This window comes from Balearica regulorum, chromosome 3 (genome assembly GCF_011004875.1).
Source record: "Balearica regulorum gibbericeps isolate bBalReg1 chromosome 3, bBalReg1.pri, whole genome shotgun sequence".
NCBI lineage: Eukaryota > Metazoa > Chordata > Aves > Gruiformes > Gruidae > Balearica > Balearica regulorum.
In genome coordinates this window covers 53,507,348-53,534,488 of record NC_046186.1, presented here as the reverse complement: position 1 = coordinate 53,534,488, position 27,141 = coordinate 53,507,348, and the positions used below count along the sequence as shown (strand labels likewise).

The following is a 27,141-nucleotide window of genomic DNA, read 5'->3' as shown; positions in this document are numbered from 1 at the left end:
CTTTCCATTATTGACTACATGATTTATTCCCTTTTGCAACTGCATTTAGATGTGCTAAAACCTCTCTTGACTGTTTATAATCTCAGTGCCTTGCCCCAGTATGTGAATGCAGCATAGTCATATCAAAACAGCTAAGTATGGAGCAGAGTCCAAGCTATCGGTCACCTGTGTCGAATAGCTGTGGCAGTCTTTTTACTGTTTGTTTTCTGCTCTGTAGCAGAGCATGTAAAGACGGTCAGGGAATACTGTATTATTGGACATGGGTATAAAGACTTCATCAGCCTAATGGAACAATTAACTCAACCATTCTGCTGCTCTTGATCTGCAGAATTTTGCTTTAAGATTAGAGTGATAAGGTGAAGATTAACACCTCTGGGTCAGTGGGGCTGATGAGACATGATTTATTAATCCTCAAAGAAAAACTTAATTGGACACTGGAGCACTCTTTCCTTCATTGTTAAACACTGCCAATTCCCTGGATAATTAGTGTAGATGGTGAGTATGATAGAGACTTGTTGTAATTAGATGCACCAAAACTAAGGTAATGATTTTTTCCCCTGAGAACACCATGTGTTATTTTCCTCAGATAAATCAGTGCTGATGTTTGCGAACAACTGAAAAACATCCCCTACAAATGGTCATTGACTACCCAAACATAAGTTATAGATGAGAACTGGAGAACAGGATTCATAAGAATCCTTTGATTTAGAGGAACTGTCTTAAATCCTGGCCTTCAGAGCACAGAGAATTTACTCTTCAAGCAGGTTAATGAGCAGGTTGATTTATTCTTATTTTTTCACCTATCATTACTCATTCTTTCATCAGGTTCTTTCCATTAAGAGGCACTGATTTATAGGAAGAAGCACTCCTCTAAGGAGTTTGGTAGGTTTTGAAACCAAATCTCAGAAATACTTTCTTTTTCAAAGAAATGTCTTTTTGCAGGCAGTATAATAAATGGGTTCATTATAATGCAGCATGCAGCTAAAGATGGGAGAAAAGTCCATAAGCATACAATTCTAGCTACTGTCCCCCAGGCTCAAGAAATGGAGCTGTGTGACTTGAGGATTCATTAAGACACTTGGTATAGTGCAGCTCTGATGAAATAAGTTAACATTCTCATTAGGGGGTTGGAGCAATCACTTGGAAAAAGCCTCCTTTGCTACATTTGTTTACTGTGTCACGGGAAGCATGTCCTCAGTCAACTGGGATAATCATTGTAAGCATTTTACATAGTTACGAAGCAAACTAATAGGCCAGATTGTCGAATTATGTCAATCGTGTCTAAACATCAACAAGCAAATTGCTGTATGCATATGGGAAATTTGTAAAAAAGCCTAGATATTCAGTACAGTGTGAACAGTGCACCTTGTGAGATCGTGATTTAAGACTAATATCCCAGGGAATGTGACTTTCCACAGTGTGGCTCTGAAACCAGATTGCTGTGTCTATTAAATTGTCTGGTGAGACTTTTGACATTTAGGGCACTGACCGAGGAGAACTTGTATCATTAAGCATTACATCCTCCTTCTCCTGCCCCATCACTTTACCCACCACATTATCACACTGGTATATTAGTTGTCTTCTTGTTGCCTCTGCTGGAGTCCTCAGGATTTATTGCAACTTCACATTCAGACTGACTTCCCAAGGCTCTTGCTGGAGGAGAGTTGAGAATTGAGAAGTGGTGTCAGAATTTTTTCTGCTAAAGACAGAGGAAAATTATATATATTCCTACCCGGCCCTGTTGGGGATTGGAGTCAACTTTTAGCCCAGCGATCCTGATGTCAGCTTTCTGAGTGACAAATCCTTTTGGCACTTGTCATCTTTGCACCAGACACCACCCCATGGGGGAAGGGACCTGTTTGTGCTGGTAGTTGCCGAGTGCTTGTGTGATTTCACCCCTGCCCAGGCTGATACATAAGGGACAAAAGAATGAAGAGTTTAAAAAATGCTATAAAGCTTTCAGAATGCTTAAATAGACTCAAGTGAAGGTTGCACAAGGAAGTAAGATAAAAAGTAAGACATTAATCTGCAGAAAGAACAAAAGATCTATTAAATTAATCAATAGGTCTTTTACAGTGGCAAATATAATTTAGTTAAAGAAAACATAGACAGTGCAAGAAGAATATAATGAGTTTTCCACCTCTCCTAAAAGCAAGGATTGACATGAGCAGTTATTGACTGATAGGTATGTTTTTCAAAGAGGAAAAGTCTGCTCTGGAGTGTGGGTCTCAGATCTGTGTTGAAGTTCCAGAATCCCCTGCACCATACTGTCCCACGGGAACATGGCCTTCAACTCACAGCAAAGTGATGTCACCTCATCAGGAACTCTGGAACACAGCACACACCAAAGCCAATTTCTGTCCTTCCTCATATTTAGAAGGAAATAGCAAGGAATAGATAAATATTCATTCCCCAGCAACTTCAACTGTCCTTTAGGAACATGAAGAAATAATGGGAGAAAAAATAATGTATATTGTAAACAGAGACAACTGTCCAGGGCCTCAGGTAATGGGAAGACCGCCCTGTGATTGTAGGTACCACTGTAAGTCGCTCTTTCCATTAGGTAAGTCTCAAAGGGTTTGATGTTGGTTCTGCCCAAGACGTAAACTGGATTGTTCAGTCTCAATTAAATGTAGATTTGCCTTTTACTGTGAAGAATACAGTGTGTCTGTCCAAAGTTTTTACACTGTGATACCAAAACCCCATAGTTTTCATGGTCATTCCTTACTGATGAATTCCTACTGATGAATGATGCATTGTTTTTCCAAGGATTCTCTCCCAGAGCTACAGATTTTCCTGCATCACTGTTGCATGTCCTATTGTATTGATTTCCACTGATCCATGATCATTATTATCTGGAATTCCTTCTTCATCTTGCATAACATGGAGTGCTTGCTCCATATTGTGCATTTTCTTTACTAACCTCTCTTCAAATACTGTCATGTGCTACCCAGAGCCCAGGAATTTGGAGACTCAGACATTTGCAATAGTTGTCCCCTGTAGCATCAAAAGACTTAAGTCCAATATTATTAGTTATACTATTACAACTTCCCAAGAGTTTAAGTATCACAGTCTGAAACGAGGTGCAGTGTGGACTGTTCCTCCTAATCCTGAATGTTCATGGCTGAATGCAGGCACTTGCTATTCAACAACAGTTTCCTGAAACTTGGGCAAGAGGACAGCCAGAAGCACTAAATTAAACTATTAGTGTAACACACAGAAGGGATGAACAAACTTAACTGTATCGTACCCCATCTGACTGGAGTACTGATGTTATTAATTTAAAGATGAACCAGCCATCTGGGCTCTTTAGCATCCATATATGTTATGTTGGAGTCTGAGCCTCAGAAAGGGGAAACCAGGGAAAACTTAATCTGCCATTCTGAAGAAAGGCGATGATATTTCCTTTTCTCAGTGTGAAGCAGCCTTTGCTGAGCAGGAATTTAGGAGGCTCATGGGGTCTGTATGTGCCAGCAGGCACAGAGGTTCATTTTAACTTCATCTGGCCCTCTGGGAGAGAGTAAACACATAGAGCATCTTTCTTTTCACACAGCTTCATAATAAACTTCCAGAGAAGCATGAGCTTGACAAATCTCGCTGTACAATTCTAATTAAAATAGATTTAAAAAAAAATAAATCGATTCCATTAAAAAAGAAACCCTCCATAGTTCTGCTTCAATCTCCTTCTCACTAGAAAGTATCAGTAAGCTGTTGGATCTTGTGGAAAAAACCCATACATAACCTGTCTGATTGATTTTAAAATGCAATCAATTAGAAATCACACTTGACTTTTTTAATTGGAACTTAATTTGATTTGGAATGGGTTTGCGTCCTTGCCTATTATTAATCAGCAATAATAATAGTATTGTTCTTCTATGGGAATTTCAGATAGATCTGCCTTCCTATACAGATGGTTGGTACAGCTCAAAGCACTTTCAGTCGCAGCAGAGGTCTCAGCTCCATTACTTCTGTTAGCTGGCAGGGAAAGGCTTTGGTAGAAACAATGGTAACCTGGACAGAGGAGGAAGTTGTCAGTGGAACGAGTTTACGTTCTACAAGCTGCAACCTGAAAGATAGCTACAGGCAGGAGGGGCTGCGGCATCCTCACAGCGTTGCATCCATGAAGGCTCTGGGGCTGGGGCACTGCAGGGCAATGTATAGGACGGTAGTAAGGTGGTGGCTAGAGCCTGCTCTAGAATTCCAGGTATTAAACCAGTGTCAAACAATCTGATCCACATTTTTATCTAAAGCATTAGACCAGACCTTCCTTGGCCAAAAGCAAACTCAATTGCATTACCTTCTGTTTGTGCAAGGGATAAGCCTAGCAGCTGTTCTTGTTGTCTAACATTTATATCTTTAGAGAGGCTGCAATAACAAGGAACCTCCATGTGTGGGGACTGGCCCCTTCAGTAACCTCAGAAGGAGCGGGATGCACAGCGCTACAGCACTGATGGGAGACAGTTGGGTGGATGGCTTAATTTTCTTTTTTTTTTTTTTAACCTTTACAGTGCAGACTAAATACTAGTCTGCAGAAATGCTTCCCATTAGTATTCAGCTGACAGAGTTAATTTCAAAGTGAGTATTTGTTATTTTCATAGATGGAAAGAAGCTGTTAGTATTCTAAGAGATAAAAGAGATTTTTTTTTCTTTTTTTTTAGCCTGGCGCATCAAAGGGTACCAACACGTTCATAGCTCTACAGCTGGTTTCTCCAATGTACCCTGGTAGAGCTGTGAGGATTTAGGACAAGGAGTGTGAATGTATGTGGAGTGTTGGCTTCTCTTTAATCAGCCCTGTTCTTCACACAGTGGTGTGAATAAAGCCTGAAGCTGGGCACTGTGAAAACTGATGTGGATTGGCACCTTTGGGGATAAGCTAAGCAGAATGATGCTTAGTGCCAGTTACTCTGTACTACTAGCCTAAGGATCCACGCAGAGATCCACGACCTGTATATATAAATACCCCCTGACATGGGGTAGTGTGAGAAACCTACCATTGCTGAGGATATTTTGGCGTCTTTTCTGCAAGTGTCTTCAGCTGACAAGGGCACTGAACCACCACCTTTCAGAGACAAAAAAATATACCTACAAATACAAAGGGGAAGGACAGAAGCATGTGTTGCCATGGAAAGCAAGGTTCTCTGAATATATGAAGTTTCAACTCCATGGTACCTTCGTACCTACTACGTACATGTGTTAGCAACTTCCTTAGCTCACCCAATATAACATAAAGCCATCTCTACAACTGCATAGTCTGTTAGGTGACTATTAAATAGAGAGCATTCGGACCATTGAGTTGGAGGTAAGAGATGTCCTATCTCGTACCCCACTCTCCAGAAATCTGATTCTGTTAATAATAACATCATATCCACTGACATCATCCCATCTGCTTAGATGTGATGCTTAGGGACATGGTTTAGTGGTGGACTTGGCAGTGTTAGGTTAACAGCTGGACTTGATGATCTTAAAGGCCTTTTCCAACCAAAACGATTCTAGAATTCTTATTTGTGATCAGTCTCACAGAACTACAAAATGCATTAAATTTAATCAAACACAATAGATTTAATGCTCTTAGAAGGGTAAAAGTGCCTGCAATTATCAAGAATGAGAACTGACCAAGGAAGTAATATGGGACATTAGTATGTTAATGCACACAAAACCCACAAATATTTCGAGAGAAAAACTATGTGGTTAGCAGCAAGAATGTTCACAGAGTCATGAGAGAAACATCTTCAAAGACCAAAGGATTAAAATGAACCTGCAGATAGGACAGAGCGCTGCTCAAAAGAAATCAGTGAATTACTCCATAGCTGGTACTAGAAAAATAATCTTAGGTAATACTGTAATATTGTTTCCTTATTCTAGGCTGTGATTTTGCATTTGCGGACAACGGGGCCTGTTGCAGAGATGCCAGGAGGCGAACCGTTCGCCTGAGTGGCTGTCAGCACAGGGGAAGGAGCGTGGCGCTGCCATCCATCCTCCAGCCTGACAGGGGCCTCAGGTGGGGACGTGCCACTGCTCTGCGGCACAGGCAGCTCCGCCACGATCGCTCACAGCCGGCTGGTCAGCACGGTTACCACCTCTCAGACGTGGATTTTTAAGCAGATATCACTGGGTTTTCTTTGCATAAAGGGAACCACAGCAGGACAGAAATGACCACAAGCCCTCTCCCACCAGAGCTCCTTCTTCCTCCTCTTTTGCAAGAGGGCTTCTGCCAGGGAGCCCTGGGAAGGGACAGGAAATGGATGTGCCACCCGGGCACGAGTGGAAATTATTTTGGACTAGTGGAATTGAGTCTGCTCTTGTACTAAACCATGAGGAGCAAGAGCTCCATCTCAAGTCCACCAGCACATTGGTTTAGGTGTAAAGCTACCTATATATACTTTTAAATTGAAATCTTCTGCCTTGGTAGCTTGCTATCTGGTAATTGTACCAGCAGAGCAGTGTAAGGGATGGAAGGAAGGGACATAAACATGTTATGGGAGTAAAACAGGAGGAAGTCAATCATAATATTAAGAATATATAGTATGTTCTGTCATGGAAAGAGACTAATGTCTCCTTTACACTCTGTAAGGTGAAGTAATTGAGAAGCTGTTCCATTCAGATGCTATTGCAGCTGGGAAGCTATGAGATGAACTGCCTCAAAAATTAACTTCAAGGAGACAGGCAAAGTATATAAAAGAGGTTCCTACTCTGAACTTAACCAGCATAGTACGTAATTCACTGAGCTTTAATGGTGAATTTATGATCAGGAAAAAATTATTTCCTATCCCATCTTCCGATCTTAAAAAAAAAGAGAGAGAGAGAAAGGAAAATAGAAATATTTCTTACATAAACTTTAGTTACATCTTCTAGTGAAATGGAAGGATGAAAAGAGTAATTAGGGTTCAAGGTCAAAATGAAATTCTGTTCACATCTGAGTCCTTCACACACACATGATTCTGCAAAGCAAGAGCTCTGAACAGAGGAAGAATTAACAGATTTCTTTTAAGTTGAGTAATTGCAAATGCGAAATGAATATCATTCTGCAGCCATGGTGCCAGAGGACAACGCAAGCTAACGAAATAATGGTAACCCTGATAAATAATTTATGCACCATATCAAAAGCTGAATGAGATAAAGAAATGGAGAACCCATTTGAAAATTTGGAAATTGCTCAAAGCTCTTCCTCCAGTGACTCCCGAGAGGATGAGCATGGAGCACTAATAAAGTCTGTGACTGTGTATAATTCATCAACTTTCCCTCATTTTTTTGATTTGCAGTGCTTACACTTTATAGTTAACAAAGGAACAAAGAGTAGAAAAATCCTGGTAGCATTTGAGAGGAGAACATAAGCCAGCTGATTCCTCCACTTATTCTCTTCATAAAGGGCATCTGCTTTCATCCCAAACTGCACATATATCCACCATCAAACTTAGCACATTGAAAACAGAAAAAAATCCCTTCTGCTCACATTCTCATGCCTACTTTATATTTGTATTTTTATGACAGCTATTACAATGTGAGATTATAACATAACAAAAGCCATTTTGGGATGATTTTTATTAACAGTATTCTATTGTGGCTCTTGGTTAATGTTCACACTTGATTTGTTATGGCTTCACTCAATGGCAGCAGAGCAAACTCAGAGCAAACCAGTGGACGCTATCTGAAGGCAGTGGAGTGTTTCTGAATGTATTACATAGCAAGAAACGTCCTCCCAACACAGCCACATTGGAAAGATATTACTAAATAAAACAAATCTAAAAATTATATTCAGATAAGAATTGTCTTGAAACTATTTTGATGGTCGCAGTAACAAGCCTGAGAAGTCATATTCTCAAAAGACATGGTGGGCAAGAGGGTTATTTTTAACTCTTTGCATGTTAGCAATTTGTTGCTTGATTTCAGGTACAGCACAATTCTGTTGCACAACCAGACTTCTGTAACCTAGTGTGGATCTGAGTAGCTTGATGATTTGCCCTTTAGGGATGCAACATGAAATATTTTAAGCTGTTGACATTTTTTTCCTCTAAGCTGCCTTAGAGTTTTAATTTTTATTTTTGCGGGCTATCTAGAAACAGGGGACAGCGTCCTGTGGTTTTCTGAGGGAAACCCTCTGCTCCCTACCCTATAGCTTGAGTATACAAGCAGAGCACAGCTTCTCAGCTGCGTGACAAGTTTCAAGCTGCTGAAAGGCTGCGATGGCACCCACGGTCTCTGCTGCCAGGTGTGAGAGCGAGCAGCATCTGGCTTGAGCCATCACAGCAGAAGCCAGCGCAACACCAGAAGAGGAATCCCCAAACAGCTTCCCGCTGTCATCAAAGACACAAAGAAATCACACAGCCCTCTCAAGACACCTTTGCAGATCTGTTGTCCTGGGTGGGTGGATAGAAAAGTAGGTGACTACTGTCTGCAAGCTACAGAAGAGGCTACAGAGCAGCTGCCCTTTGGTGATCCCCTGTGCACACACACAGGCTGTCATGAGACTCACGAAATGGATTCATTCCTCCAGTTAGTTCCCCCCTGGCTGTCCTGCCTGCCTCCCAGACCCTGTTGAGTGTTATTCGAATATTGTTTACTTCATTAATTTCCTCCTACCATCAATTGATGAATAAATTATTCATAAGTAAATTTATAAATTATTCTACCAGTTCTATTGATGATTGAATAATATTGACCAAATAAATTATTCACTCTTCTTTTCTCCCACCAAATGACAAATAAATTATTTGTGAGTATTCTTTTTTTTTTTTCATTATTAGATCAACTCTTCCATCTATTGAGACATTTATAAGATGTCACTCTGATAGCTACACAATTTGTAAGCAGGACCCTTTAGGACCTATATTTTCATAGACAAACAGAACTAGTTTAACTTTATTGTATGGCAGTTGCTTTAAATATGAGGTCCTTTAGAACATGGTGAGGTGGTTTTGTATATTTCAAAGTCAATTAAACACTGAGATGTTCTGGGGTTAATTCTCACCCATCTAATATATTTTGAACTCTGCAGATTATTTTAGAGTTTTCTGTATTTGTACAAAATAGTGTTGAAGCTGCAGCCAGTCCGTGGTCCCAAAAGGTGTTAGGATCTAGGTTGTGTAAATGAGCATCAGGAACAAAGCCAAACCAGACAGATACCTTGACTAATGGCCACTACAAACGTGAACTGCATAGGCCGGAGGTTATTTCAAGTTCCTGGATAAATTACATGAGCTTTACATCTAGCTAGATGCATTGCTTCTCTCTCTTCTTTCACTGATTCACCACTAACTATGTGGCAGACAAGTGATAGCCTCTTCTAGTGGCATCATTTTTAGCATATTTTACCATGCAGGTAAAATATGTCTATATCCAAAAATATGGACACTCCATGTGGTGACTGTCATTATGATGGGTCGGGGGGGGGGGGGAATTAGTAAATAAATACATCTCTAGAAAAGTGATACTAAGTCATAAGCACCCATAGAGAAAGGATTAGTTTCTTTCTGTTCCATGGAGCTCAAGTTAGATTATGTCCACCAAGTCAATCGAGCTGCATTAGCGTGAAATCAGTATAAGGACCGTGAATAGTACACTGACAAGTATTCTCTAAAAAGTTGCTCTAAAAGAGAGAGAAGGTATCTCATGCCAGCAGAGGAGCAGCCCTTCTGTAATTTTTCAGGTATGACTGCCAGTAAGGATCAGAAGCACATACCTCTCTCTGCTGGCATCTTTCTTGCCTCAGAGACCCACCAGCAAAGCACATGCAAAGAGGTTTCAGTTGAATTTTTATGGTTTTATTTTTTTTAATTTAAAACCATGGAGCAGGCATATTTGCCAAGCTGGCTGCATGTGAGAGAGTGAATACAGCCCCAAGACAGCAGTTACTTCTACAGCTCACGCTGCCCAATGGGAGGAAGATGAATGGGCTGTACAAGGGAAGCAGGACTGCTTAGCGAGCAGAGAGCTCATTTATGGGGGACTCTCCGGCACCGTGCAGTTCTCTAACACCTGGCTGCTGCAGACATGAGCTGCCTCTCCTTGTTTCCCCTTTCTTTTCCACCCAGATGGGGGTCGTGAGCTGTCACTCAGGCCAGTATAGCAGTGTAATATTGGCCTTTAAAATGCACGCACAGCAGAAAATCACAGCTCTCTCATTTTCAGAGAAAACTGTTAATAGGTCTCCCTCGCTCCTGGAGGCATTGTTAACAAGTCCCTGGTTAAACTGGCATTGATATTTTCGCTTAGATTTCCACATTAAAATAGGCAGCACTATTTAGCGAAGTGTTGCGATCTGGTCTTACAGGGGAAGCACATAGACTTTGCATTCTGAAAAATAACTCAGTGGTCTTTGGGGTCAAGTTTTTAAATTCCTTTTCTCTCTGTTCCCCCAGTAGAAATCCCATGGAATACTCAGACACAGAAAGGTACAGAAAGGTATGATAGAGAAAGTGGGAAGACAATAGAAGGGTGTCTAGACAGATGTGGTGTGGTCAGAGAGACAGGCTGGAAGAACGTTCTTTGCAGCGCTGTTCAGAATGGATGTGAACAGAGCACAGGTATATTGGTCAAGGCCAGAGAAAAGGCCACTGCGGTAGTTAAGATAAAATGGTGAAAGGAACCCATGGGAAAATTTTAGATGTATAGGTGTGTAACAGACTGTATTCTTGGGACTTTTATGCAGAAAGAAGCTATGAAATTTAGCCTACATGTGAGGTTTTGGAGGGTAGTCTGAGCTGAATGTGTCAAATTAAGGGTATGAGTGAAAGAGCTACTACTGATCCAGAGCAAATGTAGGTGCTCCATATTAGACAGTGTGATGTCTATTCATCAGTAATGGGGCAGACCAGAATATGAATCTGGATAAGAGAAAAGAGATGATCAAGTGGTCTACGTAAAGATTTGCAGGTGGGCAAGAGAGAGGTGCCTCTCAGGGGACACTCAGGGGAAGCTGAGTCTGCATAAACAGCAGATCACAGAGTCACAGAAGCTGAAGGAAAACAGGACCACAAGAAGACGTCATCATATTTTGTTGTCTTGCAGTATTTTGCAATATTATCTCACTGCACCTGGTCATTTGCATCAATATTAGGAAAAAGGACTTTTATCACTGCTGCTTACTCCAGTTTAACAGCCAGAGCAAGACACAGCTGTGCAGGTGGTAGGTATTACTGCAGCACACATGGCATGGAGGTTGGCAGCAGTGTAGCTCGGCTGGTGCATCTGGCCTGAGGAGCAACGACTAAGATTAGGCTGCAAAAAATGTTCAGACTCACCCAAATTATTTTTTTATAACATGTCCATATATGCACAGAGGGGTGGGTGGGGGTGTTATCTCGTACATTGGAATTTTTTCTCTCTGGGAGTAAACGCTGTGAGCAAAAATCTACTTAGGTGTTTTTCACTGTAAATGCAGTGTACCAGGAAAATATATTTGCAGCTTGGTTAAGTTTTTGCTGTTAGTTTTCCCATCACTGCTTTTGACTCCTAGTAATGTTTTGCATTTAAGTCAGTTTTGCTTTTTTTCTGAAGCAAAGTCACAGAAAACAGAGCTGTAAGGATGCAGGAAGCCATCTAAATTTTGCCACCGTAATTACTAAGAGGAGAATTACCTGAATTGCCTGTTAGTTGTAATTAATTAAAGAACCTTCAAATATTCTTTCATATGTCTTATTTGAGGTATGCAATTATTTGGGAAACGGCAACTTTTTCCAGGAGGAAAAAAAAAAAAAAAAGGACCAATAGTCTGCAAGCATGACTTGAAGTGGTGGAAAAGAACTTTTTAAAACTACAAATACGTGAAAAAAAAGTAACTTTATTTCACACTGAATCATATTAGCAATACCATTAGCTTTCATATCCTACTCAATGCAGTGAAACTGTTCATGACAAAGACAGTACTCTAAATGAAGGAAAGAAGAAGAAAGCTCTGAATATCTACCTGCTTACCTTTCTCTCTGAGGACTCATAATCTTCTTGTTTAAGTCTTTCCCAGAGATGACAAACAAACTGCTTACTCCTAATGTGACGGTGCTCTTGGCATCCCCTTATGATTTCTTTTTTTAACTTTTGCAGTCATTCCTCCTTCTTCCATTTCACTGCATTTTGCTCCTCAGCCTCCTTTTTCCTTTTTGATTGCTATTTTTATTTGCAGCTGTTGTAATGCCAGCTGGAAGAAATGAGGCTGGTTTTCACTTTTGAAGACACTGAAATTAATATCTATTATAACATTTCTACAGTTAGAATTGGAGGTCCACGGGTTTTCTATCTTAGTATCATCAGCTCCACCATTTCTGAGAAATGGAGCAGACAAGGAAGGTGATCATTTCAGAAGAAAAGGAGGGAAGTAGCCGGGGAAACACCATTAATTTGAAGAAAAGGGCCAACCCTATCAGATTAATCTCATGCTCTATGAAGAGCAGTGCAGGGTAATATACTCAGGATGCTGGCAAGGAGACAGGCATCTGTATTTTGGACTAATGAACTCCTATTAAGATCTATGTGCTTGGAAGTGTTCCTGCAGCACTGTAGCTGCGCGTGGATCATGGCAACCTAGTCATCATTCAGCAGAACGCGGCCGCCTGCCTCGCCGGCTCAGATGCAATAAGGCAGTTTTCCTAAGCAGATGTGTCTGAGACCTCAAGGGCATCAAAGCGTCTGAGATTCCTAACTATTCTGACAATCTGGCAGCAGATCTGTTTGGCACAGGGCACCGCAAAGGCAATAGCAAGCTTTGGAGTTGTTTCGCTCTTCCCAACACCATCTTGCTCAATGTCTTTCAGTAAGATGCAAAAAAAAAAAAAAAAGGGGGGGGGGGTCTAGCTGAGAAAGAAATGTGATGAAGAGCTGGTTATGGCCTTCTGTACTGTTGTCACTTGATGCAGTAACTACCTAGAGATAGTAAAACTATGGATAGATGAGTCTTGAGAGTGTCTGGAGTTAAATATCCTGTGGGCAGTGGACTAAATAAATAGCCATTATCACTCTCTATAGGCTTGAGAGAACCCAGATATCTGGGTGTACCACCCAAGCCAGCGTGCTGGGCTTGGGATTACGAATGACAAATGCTCTTTCAGCACTGATAGTGTGCTAACTTCTGTGAAATGAACATATGTTTTCTTATCTAGTATCCACATACAGATGCTCTGGATGGTCTCCCAGAGTAAAGAAACCTTTCTGGGGAAAGGGTCTTACCACTTCTTTATACAAAGGACTGGCTTCAAGGGCAGTTTAAAGGCAGTCCTAAATGTTAAAACTCTACAATACCAGACAAAAAAAAAAGGTATTTTTAAGTTATTGTCACAACTGTGGCATAAGATTATAGGAAATCTTTATGTTGGAGTTTATCTGCATCATTTACTATTTTCCGTCAACTTTGCTGACATGTTCTTCTCCACTGTTTTAGTCAATACAAGTCACAAGGAGAAAAGGACATCTTTAGTACACAGGGACATTTACGTGAATCTGTGAACTTGTTCCATGTTGTGAACATATTTCCTTCTTTTCTTCCTTCATAACTTGAATCGAGCAAGTGTGCATTAATCTTATTTCATCTCATCTCATCTCACTCTTATGCTAGAGATAAAAAATTGAAACACTGTAATTACTCATCAGAATTAAATTTCCTTTTGATATTGAAAATATGAACCATTAAGGAAATTTTTTTTTAAAAAATAATTAAATCCAAATTCCATTTCTGCAGGCTCAGCACTTTGCCATTCCCACAGAAAAATGGTATTTTTAAAGCTTTCATTATCCATTATCCATTTCATTTTACTGTGTCAAAAAGGGGAAGAATTTTGTCTGTTCTAAGGCTGTTCAATGCTATTATGAATGAAAAACCCCCTCTCTAATGAAAAATCATGTTCTGCTTTATCATGATTGTTCTCTTTAATACAGTCCACATGGTGCAGTAGTACTGTTGCAATTAAGCGACCGAAGTGAAGGGTACTGGGGAAAAAGCACAGTGGGACTGTTGTCCGAAAAGCAGATTCAGTGCCTGGTGTGCAATAAGTCAATTCTCACACACACGGGAGAGATATTGCTTTTTATTCAGGTCTGGGTGGTCAGTGGATTCCACAAATCAAGCACACCTAACACAGGTTCTCTTGTCATATTTATATACAAATGTTACAAATTAATACACTCCCAGTTACAATGATTGGTTCATATTTCTTCGCCTAGTATGCAAACTAGAATGCATGCTCAGTTCTTTCCTCTGCCTTTATCTTTTGAGTAGGTGGTATAATTTGGGTAGGGGGCTCATGGGTTGGTGGTCGCAGAGACCCTGGCCCAAATTACCTTTCCCCTAGTTTCTCAATATTTCTGGCACTTCCAAATGGTTCTTCAGGGTCTGTTGATCAGACTAATGATTTCTTCTACCTCTTGACAATCACGTCTTAATTGACACATTGTTTGGGTGAATATTAACTAACATAATGGTAGGACTGTACAATAGTCATACTTAGCAGTACCTAGCAACTATTTGCAAAATTATCTGTGAGATTCTTAACTGTAGAACTATGAAGAACTATCTGTAACTTCTTAGCTACAGAATCATGATTAACTCTTAACTTTGATGCTGGATATCAGGACTGTATTTTTTACTTGCCACTGGCCTAGACCTTCATCAGTGGTAAGATAGCACAAGGGGAAGGGGAGGACCTGTACGAGACTAAGGAAGGAGCACGAGCATGACCAGAAGAAGATCATGATGCGTTATGGTCTAGACAAGTGGTCTGTGTGGTGGATGGGGCCTGGCTTACAAGAGCTTTATGAAGTTCAACAAGGACAAGTGTGAGGTCTTGCACCTGAGAAAAAATAATCCAGGAGTGCAGCAGACTGGGATCCACCTGGCTGGAGAGCAGCTCTGTAGAGAGGGTCCTAGGGGTCCTGGTGGACAACAAGCTCAATATGAGCGAACAGTGTGCTGCAGCAGCAAAGAAAGCCAACAGGATGCTGGGCTGCATCAACAAGGGCATCACCAGCAAAGATAAAGAAGTCATTATCCCACTCTACTCAGCACTTGTCAGGTCACACCTGGAATACTGTGTTCAGTTTTGGTCCCCACTATACAAAAAAGATGTGGACAGGCTGGAGCGGGTCCAGAGGAGGGCCACCTGGATGATCAAAGGAGTGGGAAGCCTGCCATATGAGGAAAGGCTGAGAGAACTGGGTTTGTTCAGCTCTGAAAAAAAGAAGGCTTATGGGTGACCTCATCATCATGTTCTAGTACTTCGAGGGTGTCTACAAAGCAGATGGAGACTCCTTTTTTACAAGGAGTCACATGGAAAAGACAAGGGGTAATGGGTGCAAGTTACTCCTGGGGAGATTCTGATTGGACACTAGAGGAAAATTTTTCACACTGAGAACAATCAGCCATCAGAATAATCTCCCCAGGGAAGTGGTGGATTCTCCAACACTGGACACTTTTGAGGTTTGGCTGGAGGGGGTGCTGGGGCATCTTGTCCAGACCGTGCTTTTGTCTCAATGGAGCTTTTGCCAGGAAAGGTTGGACCAGATGATCCTTGAGGTCCCTTCCAACCTGGTATTCTGTGATTCTATGGTCATGAGCTGATGAGCTGATGCACACAATTTGAGGGATAAATTCCGTCCTTTCCCAAACGCCATGTGATTTCCTACCCCAGAAAAAGTCTAAGTGCTTTATTTGTATGAATTTTACTTACAGTGACAAATGTAAGAAGCTGTAGTTAACATTCCAGAAACATAATGCAAAATCAAGAGAAGCGGAAACATGCCAAGTGATCAGTTCCCTGACTTGTTTTCTCAGTCACTGTATTTAAATCTCACAGATTTAACTCAAAGATCTTTTTGCAATGTATGAAGACAAATATTTGTTGGTCAACAGATGACCCCTGCTGGTGTGCAAAATCAAAAATATCTATGCCAACTGATTGATAAATTCAATTTAAAACATACCTCTTATTTATTATTTTTTCCATCCTCCTTTGTGCATTTTTGCCTGTGGTTTGTACTTCACTTTGATTAATCACATCACTCCATCAAGACTGTATCTCTTCAGTCTGTTTACCAAAAGATTATATGTTGCCTTCCTTTCTTACGCTTCTCTCCATAATTAACCACGTTATTCATTTATCAATAGCATCTTCTCATCTCTGCTCCATGTGTCCAAAAATTTCCCTCTGATCATTTTCAAATAACTTCCTGGTGATCTTCTTGTCTGTTTATTTGGAATAGGTGATTATAGCAACAGCTTCTGTTTTCAGTGCTTGTGCACACTTTGTGGTGTTATCAAATTCAGACTTTTATCAGTAATACTGTCATTATTGGTATGCATTTTTCTGTTTTCTCATACTCATTTGGCTTTGAACTAACTTGAACCTAAAACTAACTTTTACAAGTTCACCGAAAATTCACATTATTTGGTCAGCCCATGTAATATCTTCCTTTACCCATGATCACATCATGTTGTCAGGAACAGTCCATCTGTTTTTCAATCGGTATTATCATCACAGTTTTACATAGTTGTACTGTCTTCTCTTGGCAATTCACTCAATAATCCCAGTCCTCTGATCAGCAGGGCTGGGAACGTGGGGAACAGGGTTGGGTGAGGCATTCACATCAATACTCGGATGAAGCTTCTTTATTTAAATTTGCCGTGTCAATCTAACAAGTTAGATCAGCTGTGCATCTGAAATCACAAACCACATTACATTTTTTTCTCTACGTAATGTTGCACACACTTTAATTTCTAGAAATTATGCATGCTACTTTGTGAATTGTTTGTATTGTTCTTTGTGTATCGTGACTCTCCTGGATATCCAGGAGGGGACTTTCCTCGTGTGTATATTTAACTAGATTGTTAAAGATAGATATGTCAAGTGTAAGCCCACTGGAGATGTGCTGTGTGTGTATTGTCATCTCTCGTGGTAGGAGGTTTCATGTTCAGCATCCAGCTGCCAGGAGAGTTCTGCCTGTGGCTTTCCCAACCCTCCTCCTACCGGTCAGCAGCTTCTGTGCCAGTTCGGCTGTCGTCCCTAACAGAGAGCAAAATTTTTAAAATAACACACTTATTTGCCTCAAATAACTGCTAAAATCTTGTCACTTTGCATTACATTTTATCTTGCCTTCCAGCTTTTTGTTAGGTTTAAAAGTACACGTTCCTTATAGAAAACTTTGTGCAGCTTATAATGTGCCCCAGAATTTTCATTTCTTCCTTTTCATTTCTTCTTTCCATTTCGCTTAAGTGTTGCCATGTAAGTCTCCAGCAACATTTCTGCCTTAGGGACCTTCACCTTAATCACATTCTGGTCGTATTAACTCTGTGGCTTAAATAGAAGTGTTCCTTCAGTCTTTTCCTCTGTCACATAGAGCTGCCTCAGTACATCCATTGCAATATGTAGCCATTTCTGAAGCTGAAATATTATTTCTCTGCATTTTTTTTCATCAAAAAATCTAACATCTGAGGAAAGTATTATAGAGGTCACTGGAATAAAACTCTTTCCATGGACTTTAAATTAGATGCTGAAAGTGATAACAGAAATTAAACAAGCAAATAAATAATGTTATATTTGCATTTCTATTGGGTGTTTAGTACTTATTATTCTGTGGAAAAGTTTTCTGTACTCAGGTGCATACAAACACAGAGCAAATGGAACAGCTTTGGTATCCTGGTTTGTTTTTTGATTTTGGAGTTTCTCTTTTTTTTGTTCATTGGTTAACTGGGGTCCAAGAGCCTGTATAAGGGAGAACACGTGGACAGCACTTTAGTTTCATGTACAGCGGGCTGCATATGCATATGTTCTCTGAGACATGAAGTTCAGAACCAATTGTTGTAACGCTGAAGTGATACTTTTGTTTAGAGACAGCAGCATTGAAGGATTTAAAACTGGAAACCTATGAAAATTTGCTATTATCATCATCATAATCAGCAGCAGCAGCATGTGCTTCTCTTTCCTCTTTTTAATTAAATAACTTAATTAAAAGAGTAATTAGCAGTAGCATATCTACATAAAGATATAGTATCTGTGCATTTTTCTTAATAATTAGGCTTCAGCTATGGGTTTTCTCTCTTGCTCAATGTCTAGAATTCCTCATTTATATGTCATATATATGTTTATATTTCAATGTTAAGAAAAAGTATACTACAAAAAAGGCAAAAGTTTACCATGTAGTTAAGGAACTAGATAGGAATTCTGACATTTCGCACTGAATCCCACCGGTGCTACAGGTTTTCTCTGTGACCTTGAGCAAATCACTTAATCTCTCTGTACCTCTGCTCCTCATTTATTTTTTAAAGGATGATAATACCTCTTCTCTCTCTGTATTTACATTGCAAACTCCTTTTGCTCTGTGTTCGATATGATTCTTGTTGCAATAAGGATCTTATCCAATAATTCTTATTATAGAGTTCCTTTTATCTATGTAAAAAGCAATATATTCTGTATGATAGGTTATCCTGTATGAGAGGTTATCCTGAGCTATGACCTGGCTGTATAAGGAGTTCCTATTATTATTAGCACGCCAGAAGTGTGTTAGAGACTCAGTCAGACTCAGACCTTCGATGTTGCATGGCTCTTTTATCAAGAGATGATGTGCTGGTCTTACAAAGGCTTTCTATATAGCAATAAAATAAATGTGCTTGGGAATGACTATTCTATTGGTTGAAGACAACCAGTATGGAGTGATCTGCATCCATACCATAAAACTCAGCCAGCACTTAGGCAGGCAGGCTGCATGCATGCTGTCTATTGGGAATGGTCCCTGGCTTGTAGTAGCTCCCAAACTGTATTCTGGAGTCTCATGAGAGCTTTCTGGGTCAAAAATTTAACAGTATGTGTAGGACAAAGAAACATTTGCAGGCTCTGTTTAACAGTGACCAGTCAAGCCTTGAATTCTCACTACCCATTCTGCTTCTGTATATAGTTATAGGCTTATAATAATCTCTCCCAGTCTTGCCTGATGCAAGTCCTAAGGCCGGAAAAGAAGTGAGCTGCAAAAGGAGCTTTACTAGTAGTAAAACTTGAGATCAAAAATTGTTCAAAGTAAGTCCAGTCAAAATTCAGAAAAAAAAAAAAGCAGTTTCTGCTGAAACTACTCCATAATACATTAAACACTCCCTGGTTGAGGGACTGAGAATATGGATGAGCAATTCAGGTGATTCCAGTTTATATTTGTGGGTTTTATATCAAAAGGATCTATTTGGAAATTAAAGCATTCATTTGGTAGGTATACAATATGGCTTTATATCACCTAAGCTAGTGAGGGGATTTCAACTTTAGTCTCCTGTATATTTATATGAAAGCCCAGGACTGGCACAGAGTGAAGAACCATGTCATCTTTGGCTGTGCTCTGAAAGGAGGGCTGATCTTTCTCCTCAGTTCTTGTAAGAAGGTATTAGACATGTAGCTCTGAGTCTCTTAAACAGGTCTGCAGTCCTGAACACAAACCTAATGCCTAGGGAAGAGTCAGACTAAAGACAAATAGTTTTACTCAGCACTTCCTACTACCTTACCACCTGGTTATTTTGGTTAAATTTTCTTGGCACAAGGTAACATTGTTTGACTCATGCTTGCCTTATATCTAAAGTCTTGCAAGCAAAGCTCATTTGTGAGCTTTAGATGGTCCCTGATGCACATCAGAAAAGGAAAATTAAGTCTACGCATTGGTGTTGCTGAAATCTGTGGATATGGGCATGCTTACTTCAAGGATTCCAGTTTGTGTCCCATCAGGTTTTGAGATGACAGCCTCAAGACAGACAGACAGATGAAGTGCTTAAGGTTTCTCCTTAGAACAGCCCAAGCTAACGTCCAGCACAGGGAGAGCCAATAGGATGAGCTAATGTCAGAAAATGGTCATTGAGCCCACCTCAGCTACATGCTTCTCAGATCTGCTATCAGAGGCTTGCTGGCACAGATCAGGAAATACATTGGTTAGATTTCCCTCCAGTTTACATTCTATTAAGACTAGAATCACAGTAAACGTGCCCCCATACAGTGTGCACAGAACCTGCAAGCCTAACTCCTGGTTACTAATGACTCACTTGGCAGCAAAGCATTTAAATCTCTGTTGAAATCTAGCCCAAAATCTGCTAATAATCTGATTTTGAAGGGCTTAAAGTCTAAACATATTTACCTAACAAGAGATCCTATACAAGCCTCTATACAGTTAAGACCCATGGTATGGCTATCAGACAGCCCTAGTAATGGTGGATGTAGCTGAACTATCGCTTCCAGAATTATCACTATATTCCAGACACATTGCCTGGTGTTACCATGTGGGACAGAAAAACAGTACCAAACAAAAAAATTTTAACTACTCATTTTGCAGTTTGAAAAGATTTTGCAAGTGTAGCTTAATCACTTGCAACAACTGATTAAACATCACCCTGCATATTGCTTTCTGATGACTGTTTTGTCTGTTCTTGTCTCTGCAGACTGAAGAAGTCCTGAAGATTGATGGAGGGCCATGCTATTCAAACAGCAGGCGTTGCTGAGACAGAAGCTCTTTGTACTAGGCAGCCTTGCTATTGGAAGTCTCCTATATCTAGTTGCCAGAGTTGGGAGCTTGGATAGGTAAGTCATTAAGTAGCCACTCTCTTAATTACAAATAGGCTCAGATTTTCTTGGGTTTTGCTTAAAGTGTCTGGTTTCTTTTTTGTTCTTTTTTTTCTCTTTTTTTTTTTTTTTTGTTTGTTTTGTTAGTGTGTACTCATGTATAGAAAGACAGAAAGACTGTCTAATCTAGTACTGGTTTTCATTGTTCTTCCCTCCCCTTTGGAGAAGAGAGTAGGAAAATAGTTGTGGGTCATCACTGTCAAAGTATTTTGGTCTGTCCATTTGTATTCTAAGCACATTGGCACTTGTTTTCAGAGAAGAAATAAAACAGCATCCAGTAAAAATGTCATTACAGTAGCTCATTTCTGTCTGTGTGCATCTGTGTGTTGACCTCTAGTTTCAGCAAAACAGTTATGATGTATTTATATATCATCTTTCTAAATTTATGAGCAAGCAATTAATGTGCTACAGTGGTAGTTAAAATTAAGTATGAGCCTGCAGAGTAGCTCGTCAAGTTTTGAATACTATTTCACTTGAAAGATTGCTTCAGGGTTTGAGAATTTTACCTATATTAATTAGCCAGTATTTTCTGGAGTTGAATGTGCTAAATAAGTGGGTTTTCTCTGCAAGTGATTTCCTGGAGAACAGTAGAAAATCCAGTAGAGGAAATCAAAAGAGTATTTGGCACTTTTGACCGGGCTGAGTTTAGACTGGTTATTGACATTGCTGTTTCTGTCACCTTCAGCCTGGGATTGCCCTAGTAGGTGCTACACAAAGACAGGATAAAACCCCACTGTTTTGAAAAAATGAATGAAACAACACTTAGAGATTTCCAGAAGCTGGTAGACAGCTTGTCAGTGCTAATAATCTAATAGTGCTTTTCTTGTAAATGATGGAAAATATTAGTTGAGTTCAAAATTGTGACACAGTGCTGTGTGAATATGCAGCACATGGAAAATGAATTCAAAACAGAGCTACCTAGTGTCCATTGCTAGGTAATGTTGAGCTCCATCTGAGATCCCTGGGTGCCTTCTTCAGCTGCTTAAATCCACTCCAGAAGAAGAGGGAGACCGTGTACTAGCTAGGACCAAGTGCATTGCAAAGTAAGCCCCAGAATTTATATCTTCTTTCCACTGGTGGTCAAAGCATCTCTGATGCTGCAGAGGTGAAAACTTCACTGAGACTGATGTGATTCTGTAAATGGAGGCAGAATTCCTTACTGGTCCCCACAAAAGTATATTTTATGCTCAGAGGCATTAAATCTAATTAACCTTATGCTATTATCTACGCTTGCACATCTACAGAATTTACTGATGGCTATAAAATTATCTTGCCACAGTATTTGACTCACTGACCTACTGCGCCAGTGAATTCCACTGGTTTCATATATAATGTTGCCAATGGCAGTAAAATGCAGTTTCATTCTCTTATATTACCCAATGTGAAGAATAGCAAACTGCTAAATGCAGCCCTTTACTTGGACTTGTTATGAAAGAGAGAGAGGAAAAAGCACTAGGAAGCATGAGACAGATGAGTTAACTGGAAATGTTCTTTTGCCTTAGCACTAGGGTACAATCAAAATTTGTTGAATCTGTCAGTAAAAGGACACTGAGTGGCTTCGATAGACTTTGGCATAACTAATTGTTGAGGAAGAAATCCAGATTCATTCATGTTTAATTTATGCTGATCCAATTTGGACAAGAGAGCTGGGGATGGCCCACATTTAATAGCCTCATATTAGGCTCTTAAACGGGAATGTTTTGAGTTTTCTTAGGCCCGAAGGGAAATTACCACTAGCTTATCTGATTCATTGAGTCATAAAGTCAGATGAGCTGAGCACTTCCCTCCAGGGGAGGCCACCGTCCTGCAGATCCTGAGTGCATGGAGCTACTTCGCATGTGGAAGCTCAAACAGATTCTGTGCCTGGCAATTTTGAGAAGATCTGGACAAGTCTTTGAGTTGCCTGACTCCCTTATTGGCAGGATGGGGACCCTCTGTGCCTGGTTTCAGTGCTTCGAAACGCTCCTGCTGGAACCAGGCTCATAATCTTTTGGCTCCTACATTAGAAGTCAATCAGCAAGTATTCTGGATCAGGAGCGAGGGGACTGCTACTTGTCATTAAGATTGCCCGGTCATACTTTAGTTGTTTTGAAATTAGTAAAAAATATAGTTTCCTGAGATGAATTGTTCTATGGTGGGTTTTCTCAAGAAGAATATTTGTGGAGTTTTACTGTAGCAATTTGAGAAATTGCCTGTTTGGGGAGAGCAACTTCAGTGATATACTAAATGTCACACAGTCTTTCTTGGCAAAGGATTTTTATTTTAATGGAAAAAATGACTCAATCAAAAATATGAACATGTAGCGATATAACAGCAAATAGTTACATCTGGGGATTCAACTACCAAGATCTGACAGCCTGCTTAATACCACCGCTGCCAGGATCTTTTAAAGGATGTTTTTTATTGTTTAGAGAGAGGAGAAGAAAGGGGAAAGAGTAAAAAAACTGAAATGTAAAGTGTTGAGGAAGGACTTTTAACAACATCCAATCTTTTCCCGTAGGCTAGAGGATATCTTGAATATTTATTTACTTTTAAAGGAAACCACCCTGTTTGACAAGCTGTTGTGTTACACTGAAGGCAGTGCTAACTGTCTTTTTGAGCAGAAGAGATAAAATTAGTTGAGATGGGTCTGGAACTGCTGTTGTGGAATCCTTTTTGCTTGAAAACAAATAACAAATACACAGAAGGAGAGGGAAAAGGAGAGGGAAGAGAAGAACACAGATAGCAATTGCAGCTTCTGTTTCTTATGCTTTTAACTACCACCTCACTACTGCAGAAAGATGGTCTTACCAGCCACACAACAGTCTGACCAAACTGTAGCAATGTAAAGTCAAGACATTGCTTTCTGCTTGTTCTGTGTTGTTTTTTGGGTTTTTTATTATTGGCAGGTTTGCATCGGTGTTGCAATGCTTCAGTCTTTGTGACCAAGTCAGGCTCTTGGGAGATGGCAGAGAGCAAAGGAACAGATGACACTGGAAACCTGAGAAAAGAAGTAACAACAGGAACTCACTTCTCATCAAACTTTGTAATTAGTCTGCAGGGCTTAGCTAGAGCTAATGTGAACCCAGCAATGTCATCTGGATTGTTTCTTCATCTCTGTCCGGACAGGCTTTATCTCTCAGCATCTGGATAATCAAGGAAACAGCTAGTGGGTCAGCCACGGGGATCAAACTTACTTTGTCCCAACCATCCATTGTCCTAGCATCAGTGTCAAATTAGAGACCCCAACAAGCAGTGATGGATGGAAAAGCTGTAAAGAAATAAATAACTCTGTCCTGAAAGCAGGGTTTGAATAATATACAGTAAATGAGTGAGGGGCCACATGCTGAGAAACCAGAATAAATACTGAATACCTAAACAGCTATTAATGAGCATTGCCCATCTGGTATACTGATTGAGGCAGGGGTCCTGTGAAAAATAATAGCATGTGGCCATGTAATTTAAAAAACATATCATAATATATATATGCACAGCGAGCTCATATTAAAATTGCCTAGGCAACCTTTGTTCTTACATACCCTTAATTTTGCAGAGCATGGCTCCACAAAATTACTAATGATATTTTTCTGTAGGACTTAGGAAGCTCTCTCTACACACCAATTTCATCTTCAGTGTAATATTGGCCTGTATAATAACCAAAGCACTGATTTGGGAGTAGAGGTGAGAGTTTATTCAAGGTTCAGTAGTAGCAAAACTTTAACATTTTTCTTACTGAATCATTTCTTGCATTCAGTGACATCAAATACAAGAAGGAAGCATTAGAAAAGTGGAAAGTAGGTAAAATAATTGGAGATTAATATAAAAGAATAGCACAAAAACACAGGGGCCAAGTAAGAAACAGTAAGGCACAAAATGAGGTTAAGTGATGATAAAAAATCATTGTGTAATGATGCAAGAAATGCATTTTTTAAAACTTTTCTTGCCGTTCTTTCTGTGCCTTGCTAATGATGCCTGATTCAGAACCTTGGTCTTTCTGATTTTGTCCCAGGGAAAACACTAGACACCTTCTGAACAGGAGGGAAAATACTGAAAGGTGATGCCTAGAGAGCTGTTTTTCGTCCCTTTTGATTCTTTTCACTAAACAGTGGATCTACAGCTAATAAACTCAACACAATGGGAAGCACAGGAAATAATTCAGGCTAGAACAGGAAAAATGTTGGAAAAAGATGACTTAAATGAACTGGATTTTCAGATCAAAATGACCAAAGAAAATTAATCTTATAATGTCTTAAAAAAACTGCCAAAGCAATCACATAGTAATCAGCAACGTGCAAGGTGAGATAAGGTTCAAGAAACCCCAAGAACAGTAATCACAGTGCTTATGCTTGAAAAGAGCAGAAGGGTAGAGTTAGGAGTTGCTCAGCCAAATCATAGCAAAACACTAGAATAAATAATCAAACTATTAGCAAACAATTTAATCCCTGGCAGAATAAAACAAAAGTTGAAAGATGCACACATCACATCACAGTGTGAAAGGTTTCCATGAGCGTGACTGCCTTACACAGAAAACTTGCCTTAAGAGATACCCTTGTCTTACAAATACCTCTTATCTTGCTTGCAGATTGCAGCCCCTCTGCCCCATCGATGGTCGATTTGGACCCCGTGGCCAGGACGAAATCCCGCTGCGAGCTCTGCAGTTCAAGCGAGGGCTGCTCCACGAGTTCCGAAAGGGCAATGCCACCAAGGAACAAATACGACTGCACAATCTGGTTCAGCAGCTTCCCAAGGCCATTATCATTGGGGTGCGGAAAGGAGGCACCCGAGCACTGCTGGAGATGCTGAACCTTCACCCCGCAGTGGTCAAAGCTTCTCAAGAGATTCACTTCTTTGACAATGATGAGAACTATGCCAAGGGGATTGAGTGGTACCGGAAAAAAATGCCTTTTTCTTACCCTCATCAAATAACAATTGAGAAAAGCCCCGCGTATTTTATCACCGAGGAAGTACCTGAAAGGATTTACAAAATGAACTCATCTATCAAATTATTGATCATTGTCAGGGAACCTACCACACGAGCTATTTCGGATTACACTCAGGTGCTGGAAGGTAAGGAAAGAAAGAATAAAACTTACTACAAATTTGAGAAGCTGGCTATTGATCCTAACACCTGCGAAGTGAACACTAAGTATAAGGCGGTGAGAACCAGCATCTACACAAAACATCTGGAGAGATGGTTAAAATACTTCCCAATTGAGCAGTTTCATATCGTGGACGGAGACCGGCTCATCACAGAACCACTGCCAGAACTCCAGCTGGTCGAGAAGTTCCTAAATCTTCCTCCGAGGATAAGTCAGTACAATTTATACTTCAATGCCACCAGAGGGTTTTACTGCTTGCGATTTAACATTGTCTTTAACAAGTGCCTGGCGGGTAGCAAGGGACGCATCCATCCAGAGGTGGATACCTCTGTCATTACCAAATTGCGCAAGTTCTTTCATCCTTTTAATCAAAAATTTTACCAGATCACTGGAAGGACATTTAACTGGCCCTAAATTAAACTTCATACAACACTTTCTGTTGCACCTGAGACATGCAATAAATGTCTCTGCTAAAATATGCACTTTTCATAGACATGGCTATAAAAGTAACTTTTTTCATGCATACGTGTACATATGCAGTGTGTGACCAAATATACGGTGGGATCAATTTTTTCTACAGAGTAGTAACTAACATAAATTTACTGTCAGCATAGTTGCATCTTTTAAGATATAATAATAAAGGGAAAGGAGGTATTTAGGGACATCAAGTCAGACACCGTTAAAAGGGTCAGTGTTCCTCTCGCTTAGTGAAGTGTTTATGTGACATACTTATTGATCTAAGAAGAACATTATGCCATAAAAATCCATGTCAAAAGTCTGTGAAGCTGTGAGAAAGCATAATCTTCAGGCTATATTTGGTATGTATATTGCTAAAGGAATACTGACACTTTAAACACAGTGCTGAATTTTTACAATGAGAGTGGATAGTACTATTTTCTTATTATTTGAAATGAATATCTTATCTCATACCAACTACATTGTTTCAGAGTTCCTGTGGTGAGTTTGCACTATTGTTTTATTGTATGGACCATAGTGTCACTTGTAGCATGTCAATCATATGTCAAAAAAGGTCAAATAATTTTTCTTCTATGCTTGTGTGTCGACAAAGCTGAACATCGTGTACATAGTGTACAATGTTTGTAAATACTGGTTTCACACTAAGTAATTCTATTTTGTAAACTGAATATGGCTATTTAATTTATTGTGAAAATTAAATTTATTGTGGTATTTAAAAATGGAATGGATTAAAATTACCTATATGTGCAACAGCTTTTCACCTTTGCTTGATGTACATCGATGTGGTCCCTTAGCCCAGACAAATCACGCGCAAATGTGTGAGAGAGAGCTGCACATGTAAACTTGGTTTCTAGACAGTTGAGAAAACTGGTACATGTGGTGAAGCTGAGTTTATTAAAAAAATCATCCATCTGGGAATCTGGTGTCATACACACCTCAAAGAACATTATTGTTGTTCTATTGCAGCACTTTGCTATAATTAATTCAGTTGCAGTAGCCCATGAGGCTACAGAACGACTGTAAGAGAT

The 27,141-nt window shown here is 39.9% G+C and overlaps 1 protein-coding gene across 2 annotated transcripts in view; it reads left to right on the top strand.

The window, feature by feature from the left end:
- The window catches only part of HS3ST5 (heparan sulfate-glucosamine 3-sulfotransferase 5), a 199,694-nt gene extending 172,904 nt beyond the window's left edge, over positions 1 to 26,790 (top strand). For both annotated transcript variants that reach the window (XM_075750057.1, XM_075750058.1), the window contains exons 3-4: positions 20,378 to 20,516; positions 25,120 to 26,790. In XM_075750057.1, the coding sequence (XP_075606172.1) occupies positions 20,410 to 20,516; positions 25,120 to 26,050 (1,038 nt within the window). In that variant the 5' untranslated portion in view covers positions 20,378 to 20,409 and the 3' untranslated portion in view covers positions 26,051 to 26,790. The remainder of the gene's footprint in view (positions 1 to 20,377; positions 20,517 to 25,119) is intronic.
- Positions 26,791 to 27,141: the final 351 nt, after the last annotated feature.